The sequence below is a fragment of the Oncorhynchus clarkii genome, chromosome 10 (assembly GCF_045791955.1).
Source record: "Oncorhynchus clarkii lewisi isolate Uvic-CL-2024 chromosome 10, UVic_Ocla_1.0, whole genome shotgun sequence".
NCBI classification, from domain to species: domain Eukaryota; kingdom Metazoa; phylum Chordata; class Actinopteri; order Salmoniformes; family Salmonidae; genus Oncorhynchus; species Oncorhynchus clarkii.
The window spans coordinates 10,746,798-10,769,478 of NC_092156.1; the positions used below are offsets into that span (position 1 = coordinate 10,746,798).

The 22,681-nt window shown below is 42.9% G+C and overlaps 1 protein-coding gene across 1 annotated transcript in view; it reads left to right on the forward strand.

Moving 5' to 3' along the window:
* Window positions 1–21,081, forward strand: part of LOC139419427 (neuronal vesicle trafficking-associated protein 2-like) — a 43,937-nt gene extending 22,856 nt beyond the window's left edge. The window contains exons 4-5 of the mRNA XM_071169376.1: window positions 18,974–19,084; window positions 19,698–21,081. Of these exons, the coding sequence (XP_071025477.1) occupies window positions 18,974–19,084; window positions 19,698–19,889 (303 nt within the window). The 3' untranslated portion in view covers window positions 19,890–21,081. The remainder of the gene's footprint in view (window positions 1–18,973; window positions 19,085–19,697) is intronic.
* The last annotated feature ends 1,600 nt before the right edge of the window (window positions 21,082–22,681 follow it).

The following is a 22,681-nucleotide window of genomic DNA, read 5'->3' on the forward strand; positions in this document are numbered from 1 at the left end:
AGAGTATAGCGTCGTATAGAGTGTAGAGTTGTAAAGAGTAGAGAGTAGTAGAGAGGAGTAAAGAGTAGAGAGTAGTGGAGAGTATAGAGTAGAAGAGTATAGAGTAGAAGAGAGTAGTAGATAATATAGAGTATAGAGTAGTAGAGAGTAGTAGAGAGTATAGCGTCGTATAGAGTGTAGAGTTGTAAAGAGAGTACAGAGTACAGAGTAGTAGAGAGTAGTATAGAGTAGTAGAGAACATAGGGTATGGAGTAGTAGAGGGTAGTATAGAGTAGTAGAAAGTAGAAAGTTGAAGAGAGTATAGAGTAGTAGAAAGTATAGAGTAGCAGAGAGTAGAGAGCAGTAGAGAGCATAGGGTAGAAGATAGTATTGTGTAGTAGAGAGTATACAGTAGTAGAGTGTATAGTGTAGTAGAGAGTAGAGAGTAGTATAGAGCAGTAGAGAATAGTATAGAGTAGTAGAGAGTAGTATAGAGTATTGAGTATAGAATATAGTGGTAGAGATGATAGAGTATTGCGTATAGAGTAGTAGAGTATAGAGTAGTATGGAGTAGATAGTAGAAGAGAGTAGAAGAGAGTATAGAGTAGTAGAGAGTATAGAGTAGTAGAGAGTGGATAGTGGTAGAGAGCATAGAGTAGTAGAGAGTATATTGTAGTAGAGAGTATAGAGTTATAGAGAGTATGAGAGTAGTAGAGAGTGGTAGAGAGTTTACAGTAGTGGAGAGGAGTATAGAGTAGTATAGAGTAGAATAGAGGAGTAGAGCGTAGTATAGAATATAGAGTAGTAGAGATTATAGAATATTGCATATAGAGTATAGAGTAGTAGAGAGGAGTTGAGCGTTGAGAGTAGTAAAGAGGAGTAGAGGAGAGTAGAGAGTAGTGGAGAGTATAGAGTATATAATAGTAGAGAGTATAGATTAGAAGAGAGTAGTAGATAATATAGAGTATAGAGTAGTAGAGAATATAGAGTATTGAGTAGTGAAGCGTATAGAGTAGAAGAGAGTAGTAGAGAGTATAGAGTAGTAGAGAATATAGAGTATAGAGTAGTAGATAGGAGTAGAGCGTAGAGAGTAGAGAGTAGTGGAGAGTATAGAGTATAGAGTAGTAGAGAGTAGAAGAGAGTAGTAGAGTATAGATTAGTAGAGAGTATAGCGTAGTAGAGAGGAGTAGAGCGTAGAGAGTAGTGGAGAGTATAGAGTAGAAGAGAGTAGTAGAGAGTATAGAGTAGTAGAGAGTAGTAGAGAGTATGGAGTAGTAGAGAGTATAGATTAGAAGAGAGTAGTAGATAATTTAGAGTATAGAGTAGAGAGGAGTAGAGAGTAGAAGAGAATATAGAGTATAGAGTCGTAGAGAGTAGTAGAGAGGAGTAGAGAATAGAAGAGAATATAGAGTATATAGTCGTAGAGTGTAGTAGAGCGTAGAGAGTAGTGGAGAGTATAGAGTATAGAGTAGTAGAGAGTAGAAGAGAGTAGTAGAGTATAGATTAGAAAAGAGTAGTAGAGAATATAGAGTATGGAGTAGTAGAGAGTAGTAGAGAGTAGTGGAGAATATAGAGTACAAGAGAGTAGTATAGAGTAGTAGAGTATAGAGTAGTAGAGAGGATAGATTAGAAAAGAGTAGTAGAGAATATAGAGTAGTAGAGAGTAGAGAATAGTAGAGAGGAGTATAGAGTAGTAGAGAGTAGTGGAGAGTATAGAGTAGAAGAGAGTTGTAGAGCGTAGAGGGTAGTAGTGAGTCACAAGTAGTAGAGAGGAGTAGAGCATTGAGAGTAGTAGAGAGTAGAGCGTATAGAGTAGTAGAGAGTATAGAGTAGTAGAGAGTAGAGAGAAGATTGAGCTGGATAGTATAGATTAGTATCGAGTAGTAGAGTATAGAGTAGAAGAGAGTAGTAGAGAGTAGAGAGAAGATTGAGCAGGATAGTATAGATTAGTATCGAGTAGTAGAGTATAGAGTAGAAGAGAGTAGTAGAGTGTAGATTAGTAGAGAGTATAGAGTAGTCGAGAGTATAGAGTAGTAGAGAGTGTAGAGTAGTAGAGAGTAGTAGAGAGTAGATAGTAGTAGAGAGTAGAGAGTAGTAGTAGTAGAGAGTAGATAGTAGTAGAGAGTAGAGAGTAGTGGAGAGTAGTAGAGAGTGGAGAGTAGTAGAGAGTAGAGAGTAGTAGAGAGTGGAGAGTAGTAGAGAGTAGTCAAGATTTGAGAGTAGTAGAGAGTAGAGAGCAGTTGTAGAGAGTATATATTAGTAGAGAGTGTAGAGTAGGGATACAATGTGAAGCTGTGCATTTGTTAAGAGACAACCAACAACCCCTTTTCTAGTTTTTGAGGCATCACATTGATTTACATGGCTTCTCTGTAGAACTGTACATTTGTAAATATGTTAAAACTATCATTTCTAGACTTGATTTCCACCTAGAGGCTTTTCTCCCCGGCTCTGTCACACAACTGAGGCAAGTCAATGGCCCGTATGGATCAGCCTGTTCTGTGACAGTTAGTCCTCCAGTCAGGAGCTGGGTTGTGGCCTGAGGCCAGCAGCAATCCTCCTCCAGACTATAATTTATGACCAGCCTCTCTCGTCTGTCACTTGCGCCATCCGCGTTTCTAAAGTGCCAGTCAATACAAACTCACTCACTCACTCACTCACTCACTCACTCACTCACTCACTCACTCACTCACTCACTCACTCACTCACTCACTCCCTCACTCACTCACTCACTCACTCACTCACTCACTCACTCACTCACTCACTCACTCACTCACTCACTCATTCATTCACCTTGGAGCCATAGAAACACTGCCAGGTCCTAGTGCTAGGGAATTAGAGCCGCCTCCCTGGTGAACGCTGGCCATTGATTGGTTGGATTAATCAGCCATGTTGTTCATGGGCAGCCCTGACCCCCCCAGCCCAGTTAGCGGCCAGTGATGCTGACTGACTGCCTGACTGCCTGCCTGTCAGTGTTACGATGATCGATCGCTTCCAGTTATTCCAATTACAGCTGGGTCCTCCTCCACCCTCTCTGAGATAGAGAATCTATCAACATGGCATCGCATGGGGAGGTTCAACTTTGAATGGTTAGGAGGCATTGCATGATAGCTAAGATTGAACATGTGAAGATACTGTTACAATGAATTAGTTTACCCATTATTGCCACTACCCCTCCACATGTACAAACAGATACACACAATGGGTTATGTGGGCTACAGATGGGAAATACTATATGTTAATTTATTACTACTATTCACTGTTCGATTGGACCAAAAGGAACAACAAAAGACGGTTGGTAGTTTGTGCCAAAGGAGTAATTTATTTTTGTGATTTGTAATTTCAAAAAGGACAGCATATTCAAGCTGCCGCGGGGGCCAAGGATTTTTGTGTGAGCAATGCAGGAGATCATTTATAGCAGCAGCTGGCTTTTCCTCTGTTCTAACAGAGATTAACACTCAGCTGCCTCCAATAGCTCACAATTATTACATCTGGTTACGGAGCTCATGTTAAATCCTCAACTTTCTCCATAATGATGTGTTCTGTATAATGATTCAGGAAAAGTTCAATTCTTCGCCAATTTTACCTGGTTTACTTTCTGTAATCTGGTTTTCAAGAGTAACAGGCTGACTACACCGCTCGTGTCGCACGCGTCGCATAAATGTGGAAATCTATATTATTCAATTATTTTAGCCACACTGCTCACGCTCGCCAACAAGCGTCTGCGTTGCCAAGGGCTAAAATAGAAGTCAGTTCTATTTGTGACGCGGATCGCGCTGCAAGTCCCGCCTCTCAAATCTCCTCATTGGTTTATGGAAGCAGGTACCCACGTGCCATCTCCTCATTGGTTATACCCACGTGGGTGACTGAAGACAAATGAAGTCAGTGGCGGTGATGCACCTAATTTATGAAAGTTGCCAATTGAAATATAAAGTCCAGAGAAGAAAAAGCCTGGAAGGAGGAGAGATGACTAGAAAATATTTGGTTGACTGTTTTTTGTGTGGATTAATTGTCGGAGTAGAGGAATTTGTGCATTTCAGGTAAAATAACCACTCAATGTTTATATCACAGGACAAATTAGCTAGCAACAGCAAGCTATCTAAATGGGACAAATTAGCTAGCAATGGCAAGCTAGCTAGCTAAATTGCCATAAATGTCTAATGCTTTTCAACCTGTCCCCAAATGAATGTATTTGGTTGAGTTTGTTTTGATATTTTAACCTGCTTGTCGTGATCACGTTTGGTGTGGGGGAACAAAATACATTTTTGCATGATGGCATACGATGGCGCACGCACGCAGCTGGTTTGGGTTCCGTGTAACACTACCCGCGGAAATGATTTGATCATTTGATTTGTGGTGATGTGGAAATAGGCCACGCTGTCATTGAGGAGGTAGCATAAGGATATGTTATTGTAATTCAGGCTGAAGTGTCCCACTCCTTGTTTCTGGTTTGTGTGGCTCTGACACTTTCCATGAGCACTTTACATGTTGTGAAGTCATGATGACAGTGGGAATCTAATTGACTGCTGTGTTCTGTCACAACCCTCGCCTCCATCTCTGGCCCGGAGAGCTTGGGGAGCAATTTGTTTATATGTGTCTGTTTCTGTCCTCTCTCTCTCTCTCTCTCTCTCTCTCTCTCTCTCTCTCTCTCTCTCTCTCTCTTCTGTCTGTCTGTCTCTCTCTCTCTCTCACAATTCAAGGGGCTTTATTGGCATGGGAAACATGTGTTAACATTGCCAAAGCAAGTTAGGTAGATAATATACAAAAGTGAAATAAGCAATAAAAATTAACAGTAGACATTACACATACAGGATTTTCAAAACCATAAAGACATTACAAATGTCATATTACGTATATATACAGTGTTGTAACGATGTACAAATGGTTAAGGGTACACAAGGGAAAATAAATAAGCATATATATGGGTTGTATTTACAATGGTGTTTGTTCTTCACTGGTTGCCCTTTTCTTGTGGCAACAGGTCACAAATCTTGCTGCTGTGATGGCAAACTAGTATTTCACCCAGTAGATATGGGAGTTTATCAAAATTGGGTTTGTTTTCGAATTCTTTGTGGATCTGTGTAATCTGAGGGAAATACTGTATGTGTCTCTAATATGGTCATACATTGGACAGGCGGTTAGGAAGTGCAGCTCAGTTTCCACCTCATGTTGTGGGCAGTGCGCACATAGCCTGTCTTCTCTTGAGAGCTATGTCTTCCTCCGGCGGCCTTTCTCAATAGCAAGGCTATGCTCACTGAGTCTGTACATAGTCAAAGCTTTCCTTACGTTTGGGTCAGTCACAGGGTTCAGGTATTCTGCCACTGTGTACTCTCTGTTCAGGGCCAAATAGCATTCTAGTTTGCTCTGATTTTTTGTTAATCCTTTCCAATGTGTCAAGTAATTATCTTTTTGTTTTCTTGTGATTTGATTGGGTCTAATTGTGCTGCTGTCCTGGGGCTCTGTGGGGTGTGTTTGTGTTTGTGAACAGAGCCCCAGGACCAGCTTGCTTAGGGGACTCTTCTCCAGGTTTATCTCTCTGTAGGTGATGGCTTTGTTATGGAAGGTTTGGGAATCGCTTCCTTTTAGGTGGTTGTAGAATTTAACGGCTCTTTTCTGGATTTTGATAATTAGTGGGTATTGGCCTAATTCTGCTCTGCATGCATTATTTGGTGTTTTACGTTGTACACTGAGGATATTTTTGCAGAATTCTGCATGCAGAGTCTCAATTTGGTGTTTGTCCCATTTTGTGAAATCTTGGTTGGTGAGCGGACCCTAGACCTCACAACCATAAAGGGCAATGGGCTCTCTGACTGATTCAAGTATTTTTAGCCAGATCCTAATTGGTATGTTGAATTTTATGTTCATTTTGATGGCATAGAATGCCCTTCTTGCCTTGTCTCTCAGATCGTTCACAGCTTTGTGGGAGTTACCTGTGGCGCTGATGTTTATGCCAAGGTATGTATAGTTTTTTGTGTGCTCTAGGGCAATGGTGTCGAGATGGAATTTGTATTTGTGGTCCTGGTGACTGGACCTTTTTTGGAACACCATTATTTTGGTCTTACTGAGATTTACTGCCAGGGCCCAGGTCTGGCAGCATCTGTGCAGAATATCTAGGTGCTGCTGTAGGCCCTCCTTGGTTGGTGACAGAAGTACCAGATCATCAGCCTACAGTAGACATTTGACTTCAGATTCTAGTAGGGTGAGGCTGAGTGCTGCAGACTTTTCTAGTGCTCGCGCCAATTCGTTGATATATATGTTGAAGAGGGTGGGGTTTAAGCTGCATCCCTGTCTCACCCCACGGCCCTGTGGGAAGAAATGTATGTGTTTGCCTATTTTAACTGCACACTTGTTGTTTGTGTACATGGATTTTATAATGTCGTATATTTTACCCCCAACATCACTTTCCAACAATTTGTATAGCAGACCCTCATGCCAAATTGAGTCGAAGGCTTTTTTGAAATCAACAAAGCATGCGAAGACTTTGCCTTTGTTTTGGTTTGTTTGGTTGTCAATTAGGGTGTGCAGGGTGAATACATGGTCTGTTGTACTTACCGTACATTACACGGATTCCAATTTGTTGTGGCTAACGTTAGCTAGGTTAGCTAGTTGGCTAGTTTGGTAAAAAAGACAATTTGACATTTGCTCAGTACATTGTTTTCATTGAGGAATGTACAAGTCTGCTGTAAATGATAATGTAGAGGATTTTCCCAAGGTTGCTGTTGACGCATATCCCATGGTAGTTATTAGGGTCAAATTTGTCTCCACTTTTATGGATTGGGGTGATCAGTCCTTGGTTCCAAATATTGGGGAAGATGCCAGAGCTAAGGATGATGTTAAAGAGTTTTAGTATAGCCAATTGGAATATGTTTTTTGTATATTTGAACATTTCATTAAGGATACCATCAACACCACAGGCCTTTTTGGGTTGAAGGGTTTTTATTTTGTCCAGTTGCTCATTCAAGGTAATTGCAGAATTCAGTGGGTTCTGGTAGTCTTTAATAGTTGATTCTAAGATTTGTATTTGATCATGTATATGTTTTTGCTCTTTATTCTTTGTTATAGAGCCAAAAATATTGGAGAAGTGGTTTACCCATACATTTCCATTTTGGATAGATAATTATTTGTGTTCTTGTTTGTTTAGTGTTTTCCAATTTTCCCAGAAGTGGTTAGAGTCTATGGATTCTTCAATTACATTGAGCTGATTTCTGATGTGCTGTTTCTTCTTTTTCCGTAGTGTATTTCTGTATTGTTTTAGTGATTCACCATAGTGAAGGCGTAGACTCCGGGTTTTCCGGGTCTCTATGTTTTTGGTTGGATGGGTTTCTCGATTTTTACATTCTTCATCAAACCATTTGTAATTGATGTTCATTTTCTTTGGTTTTCTATTTGAGATTTTTAAATTTGATAGGGAAGCTGAGAGGTCAAATATACTGTTAAAATGTTCTACTGCTAAGTTTACACTTTCACTATTACAGTGGAACGTTTTATCCAGGAAATTGTCTAAAAGGGATTGAATTTGTTGTTAACTCATTGTTTTTTGGTAAGTTTCCAAACCACATTCCTTCCATCTATAGCATTTCTTAATGTTACTCAGTTAATTTGGCTTTGATGCCTCATGATTGAGTATTGCTCGGTTCAAGTAGACTGTGATTTTGCTGTGGTCTGATAGGGGTGTCAGTGGGCTGACTGTGAACGCTCTGAGAGACTCTGGGTTGAGGTCAGTGATAAAGTCGTCTACAGTACTCTCTCTCTCTCTCTCTCTCTCTCCCTCTCTCTCTCTCTCTCTCTCTCTCTCTCTCTCTCTCTCTCTCTCTCTGTCTCTCTCTGTCTCTCTCTCTCTCTCTCTCTCTCGCTCTCTCTCTCTCTCTCTCTCTCTCTCTCTCTCTCTCTCTCTCTCTCTCTCTCTCTCTCTCTCTCTCTTATCCATCATTATATTTCAGCCAGGCAGGCAGAGCCCATAGAGGGCCCCCTTCATCTCCTCATCAAGCTGCTCCGAACTCTCCTCATCCAGCAGCACCTAGCTTCACATAATAAGGTGTGATTGTGAGGCGCTGGAGACTGACTGTCAGGAAGATATTCATGATCGTGTCTGAGGGATGTAAACAGGAGTGTTTAGTTGTTCTTTACCAAGCCTGGGGGGTGTCTTCGGGTAAATTTCCTCCAAGCCCGAGATCAACACCCCAGCATTAATATCATATCTTCTCTTCTCCTCAAGAATTTTATCCAAAATGCAGGTCATTAGAAAAATTGTTTGCATATCCTCGTTAGTGGTGTGTTCACTTAGAACAGGTAGAAGGTAGAAGTCAGTATCACTTAATAACCAACACACTATCACAGCCTATTGTGAAAGTAGACACAAATGACACAATTATCGTTCTTCATAATGCATTTATGTACATTACACGGATTCCAATTTGTTGTGGCTAACGTTAGCTAGGTTAGCTAGTTGGCTAACATTAGCTAGGCTAAGGGTGAAGGTTAGGGTTAGAGGTTAAGATTCGGTTTAGGGGTTAGAGTTAGGTAACATGCTAACTAAATAGTTAAGGGTTAAGGTTAGGTTTAGCTAACATGCTAACTGAGTAGTTAAAAAGTAGTAAGTTGTTGCAAAGTTGATAATTAGCTAAAATGCTAAAGTTGTCTGTGACATAATTTGAACATGCAACATTTTGGTTGCTAGACGGTTGCGTTATACAATCTTACCGACCAATCCCACCAACCTCCCTCCTATCGTTTCTGTCTTAAGTAACCTACTGCATTTATCTGTGATTAAAATGCACTTTATACAAAATTGTGTACTGCACACAATTTTTTAAAACTTTTTCATGTGCCCGTCATGAATTTCCAATAAGCTATTCATGTTTATTTCAAAATAATCTGTGATATTGGTTAGCATTAACAGGATTGTGTTTAACAAATGCCATCGCTCGGTGTGAGATAGTGCCATGCTGTCAGTTAAGAACAAATTCTTATTTACAATGACGGTGCACTGATCCGGTCCTCGTCTCTGTGCGTGTGTGGATTCATAGAACGTCACTAAGTCTTTCAAGTGTTATCCTTAATGAAAATCTAGATTGTCTCTAAATTTCTAAGTGTGAACCTGTCTTAATTAGACGTGCCAGTGTGTTCTTTCAAACCCTTGAAGTGCTATCTCCTGAGAGACCTGCCCCAATTGGGCTCATTAACAGAATGAGAAATGAACTCATACTGAACATGACGCTGCTTCCCTTCTCTAATGGATAAGTCAAATCAGATCAAATTTTATTTGCCACGTGCACCGAATACAACATTGAAATGCTTACTTACAGGCCCTAACCAACAGTGTGATTTTTAAGTAAAAAATAGGTATTAGGTGAACAATAGATACGTAAGGACATAAAAAAAACAATAGTAAAAAGACAGTGAGAAATAACAATAACTACTATAATATTAGCGAGGCTATAACAGTAGCAAGGCTATATACAGTAGCGAGGCTATAATAGTAGCGAGGCTATATACAGTAGCGAGGCTATAATAGTAGCGAGGCTATATACAGTAGCGAGGCTATAATAGTAGCGAGGCTATATACAGTAGCGAGGCTCCATACAGTAGCAGTAGCATTTGGTTGACTTTTTCGGTTGACTTTTTCCACATTTTCTTACGTTACAGCCTTATTCTAAAATTTATTAAATACATTATTTTCCTCAATCTACAATTTATTAAACATAAAAACTGAAATACCTTATTTACATAAGTGTTCAGACCCTTTGCTATGAGACTCGAAATTGAGCTCAGGTGCATCATCCTGTTTCCTTTGATCATCTTTGAGATGTTTCTACAACTTTGTTTCTACAACCTGTGGTAAATTCAATAGATTGGACATGATTTGGAAAGGCACACACCTGTCTCTATAAAGTCCCACAGTTGACGGTGCATGTCAGAGCAAAAAACAGGCCGTGAGGTCAAAGGAATCGTCCGTAGACCGCCGTGACAGGATTGTGTCGAGGCACAGATCTGGGGAAGGGGACCAAAACATTTATGCAGCATTGAAGGTCCCCAAAAACACAGTGGCCTCCATCATTCTTCATTGTAAGAAGTTTGGAACCAACAAGACTCTTCCTAGAGCTGGCCTAGAGCATTTCTCTCTACCCTGTGGCAGAATTTGTAGAATTGTGGGAAATTAGCTATAAAACAGTTCATTTTCTTCTCTGCCCCATGGCAAAATGTGTAGAATTGCACTAAAATAACTCTAAAATGTTAAAAATGTCAAGCTGGGGGCACCAAAAATATTTGGCTGGCATTATGAGGGGGGGGGGGGGGGGGGTTCAGCCTTGCAGCTTTTTTATGGGCCCCATAAAAGTTGCCCATCCCTGTTCTAGACATTGTTACCTCCATGGCACCACTTCTCCTGTGCATCACTCCTTTCCTTCCTCAGCCTCTACCCTAGTGGGCATCCCCCTTCAGGTTGCCATGTAGCTCAGTCATCTAAAACCATCTCATAAGGGCTTGAGAGGGAAATCTAAGACCATTACATTCAATGAAAAAGATGGTTGTAGTTCCCTCAGTCTTACAAAGCTCCCTCCATTTTAACAGGTCTTAGCCTCAGAGAAACAGTTCACTGGTCATGTGAAAATGGCAGGTAAAGCCCAATTTTCTTCTTCATGTTATCAGAAAAACTTAACCCCCTCCTCCTCATATTGTGAGCAACATCTTACAATACAGGAACAGAGTTTCCCCTTCTGTGCTTGGCTCTGTATTGAATGCCAGCTTAAGCATTCCAATATGATTCACAGACAATAGGCTTTCATTCCTCAATCATAGATCTACTGATGTACTTTTAACTTATCTCATTGTTCTGTCAGCACCACCTGGTGCTAGAGGAAGAACATACCCTCTCTGCCTCTCTTTAGCTCTCTCTCTGCCTCTCTTTAGATCTCTCTGCCTCTCTTTAGACCTCTCTGCCTCTCTTTAGCTCTCTCTTGACTGTCTCTATCTCCCTCTGCCTCTCTCTGCTTCTCTTTAGCTCTCTCTTGACTGTCTCTATCTCCCTCTGCCTCTCTCTGCTTCTCTTTAGCTCTCTCTGCCTCTCTTTAGCTCTCTCTTGACTGTCTCTATCTCCCTCTGCCTCTCTCTGCTTCTCTTTAGCTCTCTCTGCCTCTCTTTAGCGCTCTCTCTGACTATCTGTCTCTGTCGCCCTCTGCCTCTCTCTGCCTCTCTTTATCTCCCTCTGCCTCTCTCTGCTTCTCTTTAGCTCTCTCTGCCTCTCTTTAGCGCTCTCTCTGACTATCTGTCTCTGTCTCTCTCTGCCTCTCTCTGCCTCTCTTTATCTCTCTCTGCCTCTCTCTGCCTCTTTAGCTCTCTCTCTGTCTCTCTTTTTTAGCTCTCTCTCTGCCTCTCTAACTCTCTCTCTGCCTCTCTTTAGCTCTCTCTGCCTCTCTCCGTCTCTCTTTAGCTCTCTCTCTGCCTCTCTCTGCCTCTTTAGCTCTTTCTCTGTCTCTTTAGCTCTCTCTCTGCCTCTCTCTAGCTATCTCTCTGCCTCTCTTTAGCTCTCTCTCTGTCTCTCTTTAGCTCTCTCTCGGCCTCTCTCTGCCTCTTTAGCTCTCTCTCGGTCTCTCTTTAGCTCTCTCTCTGCCTCTCTCTAGCTATCTCTCTGCCTCTCTTTAGCTCTCTCTCTGCCTCTCTTTAGCTCTCTCTCTAGCTATCTCTCTGCCTCTCTCTAGCCATCTCTCTGCCTCTCTAGCTCTCTTTCTGCCTCTCTCTGTCTCTCTTTAGCTGTCTCTCTGCCTCTCTCTGCCTCTATCTCCCTCTGCCTCTCTCTGCCTCTCTGTAGCTCTCTCTCTGCCTCTCTAGCTCTCTCTCTGACTATCTCTCTCTGCCTCTCTTCCCCTCTCTCTCTCTCTGCCTCTCGATTTCTCCCTCTGGAGCGACTGTAAGAGTTTTTGCGCTCACATACTGTATTCCTGGAAAAGTGGTCTTGCTGTGAGAGTGGGCGAGGGTTGCATTCTAACAGCATAAGGCAAGGAGACTGGAATTACAAGATAGGGCAAGAGTTAGGAAGAAAATAAAAGATCAAACTGACACATATAGACACATATAAAACCTATGTCTGAGGGAGACAAATGGCAGAAACATAGCAGCCACATGTCAAAATTTTCCCCATATTCAGAACAGTAAATTGAGATTTGAACAGAAACCTATTACACGGAGCCACAACAGACTCAGCTGAACAACGTGTGGGGGAGAGGAGATTAGGGGTGATAGAGAAAAGGGATGATGTACCACAGCCACTCTGTCTGTACTGTACCACAGCCACTCTGTCTGTACTGTACCACAGCCACTCTGTCTGTACTGTACCACAGCCACTCTGTACTGTACTGTACCACAGCCACTCTGTCTGTACTGTACCACAGCCATTCTGTCTGTACTGTACCACAGCCACTCTGTCTGTACTGTACCACAGCCATTCTGTCTGTACTGTACCACAGCCATTCTGTCTGTACTATACCACAGCCACTCTGTCTGTACTGTACCACAGCCACTCTGTCTGTACTGTACCCCAGCCACTCTGTCTGTACTGTACCACAGCCACTCTGTCTGTACTGTACCACAGCCATTCTGTCTGTACTGTACCACAGCCACTCTGTCTGTACTGTACCCCAGCCACTCTGTCTGTACTGTACCACAGCCACTCTGTCTGTACTGTACCACAGCCACACTGTCTGTACTCTACCACAGCCACTCTGACTGTACTGTACCACAGCCACTCTGTCTGTACTGTACCACAGCCACTCTGTCTGTACTGTACCACAGCCACTCTGACTGTACTGTACCACAGCCACTCTGTCTGTACTGTACCACAGCCATTCTGTCTGTACTGTACCACAGCCACTCTGACTGTACTGTACCCCAGCCACTCTGTCTGTACTGTACCACAGCCATTCTTGTCTGTACTGTACCACAGCCACTCTGTCTGTACTGTACCACAGCCACTCTGTCTGTACTGTACCACAGCCACTCTGTCTGTACTGTACCACAGCCACTCTGTCTGTACTGTACCACAGCCACTCTGTCTGTACTGTACCACAGTCACTCTGTCTGTACTGTACCACAGCCACTCTGTCTGTACTGTACCACAGCCACTCTGTCTGTACTGTACCACAGCCACTCTGACTGTACTGTACCACAGCTACTCTGTCTGTACTGTACCACAGCCACTCTGTCTGTACTGTACCCAAGCCACTCTGTCTGTACTGTGCCACAGCCACTCTGTCTGTACTGTACCACAGCCACTCTGTCTGTACTGTACCCCAGCCATTCTGTCTGTACTGTACCACAGCCATTCTGTCTGTACTGTACCACAGCCACACTGTCTGTACTGTACCACAGCCACTCTGTCTGTACTGTACCACAGCCACTCTGTCTGTACTGTACCACAGCCACTCTGTCTGTACTGTACCACAGCCACTCTGTCTGTACTGTACCACAGCCACTCTGTCTGTACTGTACCACAGCCACTCTGTCTATACTGTACCACAGCCACTCTGTCTGTACTGTACCACAGCCATTCAGCCTGTACTGTACCACACCCACTCTGTCTGTACTGTACCACAGCCACTCTGTCTATACTGTACCACAGCCACTCTGTCTGTACTGTACCACAGCCACTCTGTCTGTACTGTACCACAGCCACTCTGTCTGTACTGTACCACAGCCACTCTGTCTGTACTGTACCACAGCCACTCTGTCTGTACTGTACCCCAGCCACTCTGTCTGTACTGTACCACAGCCACTCTGTCTGTACTGTACCACAGCCACTCTGTCTGTACTGTGCCACAGCCACTCTGTCTGTACTGTACCACAGCCACTCTGTCTGTACTGTACCACAGCCACTCTGTCTGTACTGTACCACAGCCACTCTGTCTGTACTGTACCCCAGCCACTCTGTCTGTACTGTACCACAGCCACTCTGTCTGTACTGTACCACAGCCATTCTGTCTGTACTGTACCACAGCCACTCTGTCTGTACTGTACCCCAGCCACTCTGTCTGTACTGTACCACAACCACACTGTCTGTACTGTACCACAGACACTCTGTCTGTACTGTACCCCAGCCACTCTGTCTGTACTGTACCCCAGCCACTCTGTCTGTACTGTACCACAGCCACTCTGTCTGTACTGTACCACAGCCACTCTGTCTGTACTGTACCCCAGCCACTCTGTCTGTACTGTACCCCAGCCACTCTGTCTGTACTGTACCACAGCCACTCTGTCTGTACTGTACCCCAGCCACTCTGTCTGTACTGTACCACAACCACACTGTCTGTACTGTACCACAGACACTCTGTCTGTACTGTACCCCAGCCACTCTGTCTGTACTGTACCCCAGCCACTCTGTCTGTACTGTACCACAGCCACTCTGTCTGTACTGTACCACAGCCACTCTGTCTGTACTGTACCCCAGCCACTCTGTCTGTACTGTACCCCAGCCACTCTGTCTGTACTGTACCACAGCCACTCTGTCTGTACTGTACCACAGCCACTCTGTCTGTACTGTACCACAGCCACACTGTCTGTACTCTACCACAGCCACTCTGACTGTACTGTACCACAGCCACTCTGTCTGTACTGTACTACAGCCACTCTGACTGTACTGTACCACAGCCACTCTGTCTGTACTGTACCACAGCCACTCTGTCTGTACTGTACCACAGCCACTCTGTCTGTACTGTACCACAGCCACTCTGTCTGTACTGTACCACAGCCACTCTGTCTGTACTGTGCCACAGCCACTCTGTCTGTACTGTACCACAGCCACTCTGTCTGCACTGTGCCACAGCCACTCTGTCTGCACTGTACCACAGCCACTCTGTCTGTACTGTACCACAGCCACTCTGTCTGTACTTTACCACAGCCACTCTGTCTGTACTGTACCACAGCCACTCTGTCTGTACTGCTACATTAGCACAGTAACACACTCACCGTGCACTCCAGGGATGTTTAGCCAGTGAATAAATCCCGCTGCTTCCTAGGGATTATGGGCCTCCGTCTATGTGGATTATAGTGATGTCAGATTACGACGCCGCCAACAACAACAACACAAACAACAGCAGCAGCAGAAACATCAACCTTGTCTGCCTGTCTGTTTTGTCTCTGCCTGTTTGCCTATCTGTCTGCCTGTCTACACTAAGACTATAGCTGCCATATTTGGGGCAGATTTGACCTCGTTTGCTGACATCCGTCCCTGTCCTGATTGAGTCAGGTGCTTTAGGGAAAGGTTGACATGTATGCCAGCTGGCTCAAGGACAAATACAGCTAGTCAGCAAAACCTTTCAAAATGAAGCAGTCTGTATTTAATCAAAATACAGATGAAAACAACCAGTCAGATGGGAATTGGATCATGGTGGATCTGCCGGTGCACACCAGTTTAGTCCCCATTATCAACAAGGCAAGGGAAAATAGAGGTCATTCCATTCACAACTAAGCCAACGGGGAGCACACATCAATAAGGACAGATGTGTATGTTGTATTACTGTAGTCAGGAAATTTGATGTGTTGGAAATTGGCAAACGTACCCTCACCTAGAGTTGGACTATACTAGACTACGGTGTATGATTCCGACTGTTCAATAGTAGGGTTCCATTCCTGTAGTGTTCTGACTAGAAGGCCAACCATTTTATTGGTGCTATCTGGTGCTGTGAAGGCACACTAAATATAGGATGCTAGCTGTGACATTAGTATTATCATCAAATCAAATTCATCGCAAATTTAACTCATCTCAAATTTGAAATAGGTTTGAGCTGAATCTTTAACATGATGAAACAAATGCTGGCCACCAGTAATGAATATATCCTAATGTAATAATGTAGTATAATAATAGTAAATGGAATATGTATATATAGATCAAGAATGTCCAATGCTCCTCCCAGGTGGTGCAGTGGTTAAGCGCCAGCTGTGCCACCAGAGACTCTGGGTTCGCGCCCAGGCTCTGTCGCAGCCGGCCGCGACTGGGAGGCCCGTGGGGCGACGTACAATTGGCCTAGCGTCGTCCGGGTTAGGGAGGGCTTGGCCGGTAGGGATATCCTTGTCTCATCGCGCACTAGCGACTCCTGTGGCGGGTCGGGCGTTGTGCGCGCTAACCAAGGTCGCCAGGTGCACGGTGTTTCCTCCGACACATTGGTGCGGCTGGCTTCCGGGTTGGATGCGCGCTGTGTTAAGAAGCAGTGCGGCTTGGTTAGGTTGTGTTTCGGAGGAGGCATGGCTCTCGACCTTCATCTCTCCCGAGTACGTACGGGAGTTGTAGCGATGAGACAAGACAGTAACTACTATTAATTGGATACTACGAAATTGGGGAGAAAAAGCACAATTTGTGTCATGGTGTTATTTCACATCCTGGTGAGGTTTAGGATTCATTGAGATTATAAAGAAGCTAATCATTAATATTAACGTGAACCACATTTTTCTGCCAGGTTAAAAGCTATCAACTGATATTCCATATAATAAATAATAATAATGTGTTTCTGTCATTTGGACAGCTGCCAGAGAGAGAGAAAAAATGAGTTTTGTTATTGCATTGATTTAGCAAGACTGATTGAGTTTTGAATGACTAATTATGCTTTAAAATCAAAACGTAAGATGTAAAATAGTAGATAGCTACAGTAGATGTGTATTTAATTATTTGTGAGCCTAAAAGCCCTTTTTAAGAAGCCATTTCATCATGTTTCGGGTTTGTGATAAGCGAATGTAATTGAACAAAACGTCAGACAGATCCTGACATTAACACAGAAGTCAACTGTCATTTAGCCTTTTTACAAATCATCCTGATCTCTGCTAATCAGCACTCAGCTATAATTACCCTAGCCTAGCATCCTGCCAAGATGGTGTGGTGGCCAGTACGAAGGGAGGCCATTGGAAACAGGGAAATTGTTTTATGGCCCAATAGGATGAATTGTGAAGATAGCACTTCAGTCACCTGATTTGACACTGTGGTAAAATCAGAGCTTTACTGTACCACCAGCTGGCGTGTGCACGTGTCCTTTCACTCCTCTTTAGCGTCTTCACTTGACAATAGCATTCTTACTTCTCTCAGCTGTCCTTTATCTACATTTGCATCATTTTAATTAACCGGTGCTCCAAAGCACCCAATCATAGATTCAGGAGGAACAGGGAGAGCCTTGGTCCTTTTTTGTATGTTAATCTCTCACTATAAAACTGTCTCGTCTACCAGGGAAATACACATTTTAAACACAACATTTCCACATCAAGACGTACAGATGTACTTATTTGAATCACTATTGAAAGTAATGTGTTCTTATTTATTGGAATATGTGGTGGTTTGTGATAAATTATAAATTAGCGCTGCTCAAAACAGTTTCACACTCCTCCATTTAACCTTTATTTAACCCGGCAAGTCAGTTAAGAACAAATTCTTATTTACAATGACGGCCTAGGAACAGTGGGTTAACTGCCTGTTCAGGGGCAGAACGACAGATTTTTACCTTGTCAGCTCGGGGGTTTGAACTTGCAACTTCCAACGCTCTAACCACTAGGCTACGCTGCTGCCCCGGTTCATTTCCAAACCAAGATATTGTTTTCTAGCCTCTGTCTGCATCAACTGCATTTTGTGACCAATATGGGTGCTAAATTGTGAAAAATTGAATTAGTGAAGGTTTTTTATTAAATCTGTTTTTCTCCACTGAGTTTAATCTGGCAGCCAATGAACACACTCTGAGCTTTCTCCCTCTACCTCAATACTCAGATGGAAACTTCTAGAGCTAATGATGATGAGTTATTAACATGTCGGGACGATACAAGTATCACAATACTCGTTAGTATCGTGGCAAGGAAACAAAACACGAAGCGGATTTAACTTCTTTAGGAAAACAGCCCTACTGTTGGAAACAAACATCATTATGTTGTCATTTAGAGTCATGTGCATTTTTCTTCAAATAATTGTTAGGTTTAGGTTTAGAATAAAGGTTAGGGTTGGGTTTAGGTTTAGAATAAGGGTTAGGGTTAGGTTTAGAATAAAGGTTAGGGTTAGGGTTAGGTTTAGAATAAGGGTTAGGGTTAGGTTTAGAATAAAGGTTAGGGTTAGGTTTAGGTTTAGAATAATTGTTAGGTTTAGGTTTAGAATAAAGGTTAGGGTTAGGTTTAGGTTTAGAATAAGGGTTAGGGTTAGGTTTAGAATAAAGGTTAGGGTTAGGTTTAGGTTTAGAATAATTGTTAGGGTTAGGTTTAGAATAAAGGTTAGGGTTAGGTTTAGGTTTAGAATAAGGGTTAGGGTTAGAATAAAGGTTAGGGTTAGGGTTAGGTTTAGAATAATTGTTAGGGTTAGGTTTAGAATAAAGGTTAGGGTTAGGTTTAGGTTTAGAATAAGGGTTAGGGTTAGAATAAAGGTTAGGGTTAGGGTTAGGTTTAGAATAAGATTAAGGGTTAGGGTTAGGTTTAGAATAAGATTAAGGGTTAGGGTTAGGTTTAGAATAATGGTTAGGTTTAGGTTTAGAATAAGGGTTAGGGTTAGGTTTAGAATAAGGGTTAGGGTTAGGTTTAGGATTAGAATAAGGGTTAGGTTTAGGTTTAGAATAAGGGTTAGGGTTAGGTTTACAATAAGGTTAAGGGTTAGGTTTAGAATATGGTTAAGGGTTAGGTTTAGAATAAGGGTTAGGTTTAGGTTTAGAATAAGGGTTAGGGTTAGGTTTAGAATAAGGGTTAGGGTTAGGTTTAGAATAAGGTTAAGGGTTAGGTTTAGAATGTTTTAATTGTTGTCATGGAAACAATCTTGTGATACTGGTTTCGTCAAATCCTAATGCATATTCACTTGTTTTCTCTCACCTTGTCACCAGACAAGTGATGGTTAAAAATGTATTGTGATGGAGGTTATTTTGGTTGTTAGTTGTCGAGTGCTCTTTTGAACACAATTCATGGTGTCAAACCTTGCTTCAAGACCTTCGCTTTGACAAGAGACCTGACATTGCCGGCAGCTATAAAATTGACCAGAGTATTTGTCATCTTTTATTCCCAGGTCACGATTCTGATAGTCTTGGCCTTGGCCTTCTTGGCCTGCATAGTGTTCCTGGTGGTGTACAAGGCCTTCACGTACGAACACAGCTGCCCAGACGGATTCATATACAAGGTGAGTGGGCCCTGTCTTATGTGGGGTCATATGTGTGTCGCAAATGGAATCCTATTCTCAACGGGCTCTGATCAAAAGTAGTGTACTGCATAGGGAATAGAGTGCTATTTGTGACAAAACTTGAAAACTACACTGGCTAGTCATCTGAACAGTCACCTTTGGAGGTTATTGCTGAATGTTAGCTGAAGCAAATCTAATTTTAGACACAGCCCCTGCACTCTTCAGAGAAAAAAAATAACCTCTTCACCAGAAAAAGCCCTTAGTGTTGTGCAGCAGTCTGTACGTGAGGAGAGTATGTTCTAGAACCCTCTCTCTCTCTCTCTCTCTCTCTCGCTTTCTCACTCTCTCTCTCTCTCTCTCTCTCTCTCTCTCTCTCTCTCGCGCGCTCTCTCTCGCTCTCTCACTCTCTCTCGCTCTCTCACTCTCTCTCTCTCTCTCTCTCGCTCTCTCACTCTCTCTCGCTCTCTTGCTCTCTCTCGCTCTCTTGCTCTCTCTCTCGCGCTCTCTCTCTCCCTCTCTCTCTCTCCCTCTCTCTCTCTCTCGCGCTCGTTCTCTCGCTCTCTCGCTCTCTTGCTCTCTCTCGCTCTCTTGCTCTCTCTCTCTCCCCCTGCAGCATAAGCGATGCATCCCTGCCTCTCTGGAGGCCTACTACACAGCTCAGGATGCCAACTCCCGAGGGCGCTTCTATACGGTGATCAGCCACTACAGCATGGCCAAGCAGACCACCTCCCGCTCCGTCTCTCCATGGCTCCCCGCTGGCGCTGCCCCACACGACGCCAAGCCGCCCAACACAGATGGGCACTGAGTATGCCTGCCCAACCCTCCCACCAACCCCACCTCTTCTGCCCGGATCCATGACAAGCTTTTAACAGGGAGTGTCTGTCGTTCTCCAGTGTCTCGCTAGGCTCAGAGTACTGTCACGCCCACTTGCCCGCCCCAGCCCATCCACCCAGCACCACAATCTCTGCCTCTCCTTCCTTCTGTCTGTTTTCTTTCTTTATTTATTCATTATTTATCATCACTAATTATTTTTTTTACTTGTTATTGGTATTTTGTATTTGATATCAAACAACTGTTTGTACAAAGTCTCGAGTCAAAGTTGAAATCCATTCAGAGTATATGCTTTTCTGAGCTGCTACTAACTGAGTGAGTCAAAAGTCATTTTTCAGATGTGTCCATTTGATGTGTCCATTTGATGTGTCCATTTGATGTGTCCATCTGATGTGTCCATCTGCTCGGCCCCCTGTAGTGTCATGACTCTGTGTAATCAAAGTCATGTTATGATAAACTCTGATTCAAGTCCAGGCATATCCATGGCATTTTGGTTCATACTCATACTGTAATACATTCTTATAGAAAGGGTTTTCCCAAATTAGTACCTATTTGTACGTCTATGGAAGTTAAACTTCAACACCAATATACAGTAGATGTCCTGAATTATCTGAGCAAAGCTAGCTAAGTATTCTCTATCATGACGGTTTGATATCGGAACACTCTTTAATGTACTGTCCTGTATGTCCTACTTCCCTTCTTGAGCCAAGCTGTATAAAGCCCAGTGCATTCATGCTAGTTCATGTGTGTGCATGGTTGTAGCTAGGTTTCATGACAGTTTAACTATTTTTCGTGGGAAAAGAGCGACCTTTATTGCCAGTTACATTTCGCTTTAGCAGACAGTCCAGCCACTGTACACAACATGACTATGTGGGTCTATTGCTAAGGATAAATACCCAAGACGTGGTGATGATGGGAAACATTGTGTATATCGCCGTCTTTGCCAAAACTCTGGTTCCTGTAATGTTTAGAACCATTTGTAGATGAGCTTCTCTGCAGAGTTTTGTTCTCTTACCATTTATTTCTTCTTTTTTATCTTGTCAAAAAAAAACAACAAAAAAAAACGCCTTTTGAACTATTGTGATGTTTGGTAGTTGATATGTAGCAAAGTCTGGAGTAGTTTCTCACTGTACATCCCATAGGTTTGAAATGAAAATAAAGCAAGTTGTGACCTGTTCAGAAAGTCTCTGTCCTGTTGTTTTCAATGCTCCACGATTTGGTTCCGTTCTCATTATCCTGGTCCACATGTGTTCAGTGTGCATTAATTAGTCAACTCTGCTGACTATCGTTGGCAAGTCATAGGGTACATGACACAAGATGGGGGGGGGGGGGGGGGGGTTAAGGGTTAATTACATATACTGATCTAGTCCAAAATACCTCTGCATTGGAAGCATCATAGAATCCAGGGCAGGCTCCAGGCATAAGTGCTATAAGCGGCTAGAACCCCATAGAGTTGACAGTTAGAATAGTAGAATACACAGGGTTGTGCATCAGCAGTTTTTCACTCATTTTGTCAGTCACTGACAATCAGTTAATTAGCCAAGTCAGCTAACAATGTTTAGATATCACTCAGATATCATTAACATGGCATAAGTTATGGCAAAATGTGTAGTTCCAGGAAATTAGCTTTAAAACTGCAACAACAAATCTGCACCCTGGCAAAATGTGTAGAACTGCACTAAACTTGCTATACAACCGCAACATGTTCTTTACGCCACATGGCAAAATGTGTAGAACTGCACTAAACTTGCTATACAAACGCAACATGTTCTTTACGCCACATGGCAAAATGTGTAGAACTGCACTAAACTTGCTATACAACCGCAACATGTTCTTTACGCCACATGGCAACATGTGTAGAACTGCACTAAACTTGCTATACAACCGCAACATGTTCTTTACGCCACATGGCAAAATGTGTAGAACTGCACTAAACTTGCTATACAACCGCAACATGTTCTTTACGCCACATGGCAACATGTGTAGAACTGCACTAAACTTGCTATACAACCGCAACATGTTCTTTACGCCACATGGCAAAATGTGTAGAACTGCACTAAACTTGCTATACAACCACAACATGTTCTTTACGCCACATGGCAACATGTGTAGAACTGCACTAAACTTGCTATACAACCGCAACATGTTCTTTACGCCACATGGCAAAATGTGTAGAACTGCACTAAACTTGCTATACAACCGCAACATGTTCTTTACGCCACATGGCAACATGTGTAGAACTGCACTAAACTTGCTATACAACCGCAACATGTTCTTTACGCCACATGGCAAAATGTGTAGAACTGCACTAAACTTGCTATACAACCGCAACATGTTCTTTACGCCACATGGCAACATGTGTAGAACTGCACTAAACTTGCTATACAACCGCAACATGTTCTTTACGCCACATGGCAAAATGTGTAGAACTGCACTAAACTTGCTATACAACCGCAACATGTTCTTTACGCCACATGGCAACATGTGTAGAACTGCACTAAACTTGCTATACAACCGCAACATGTTCTTTACGCCACATGGCAACATGTGTAGAACTGCACTAAACTTGCTATACAACCGCAACATGTTCTTTACGCCACATGGCAACATGTGTAGAACTGCACTAAACTTGCTATACAACCGCAACATGTTCTTTACGCCACATGGCAACATGTGTAGAACTGCACTAAACTTGCTATACAACCACAACATGTTCTTTACGCCACATGGCAACATGTGTAGAACTGCACTAAACTTGCTATACAA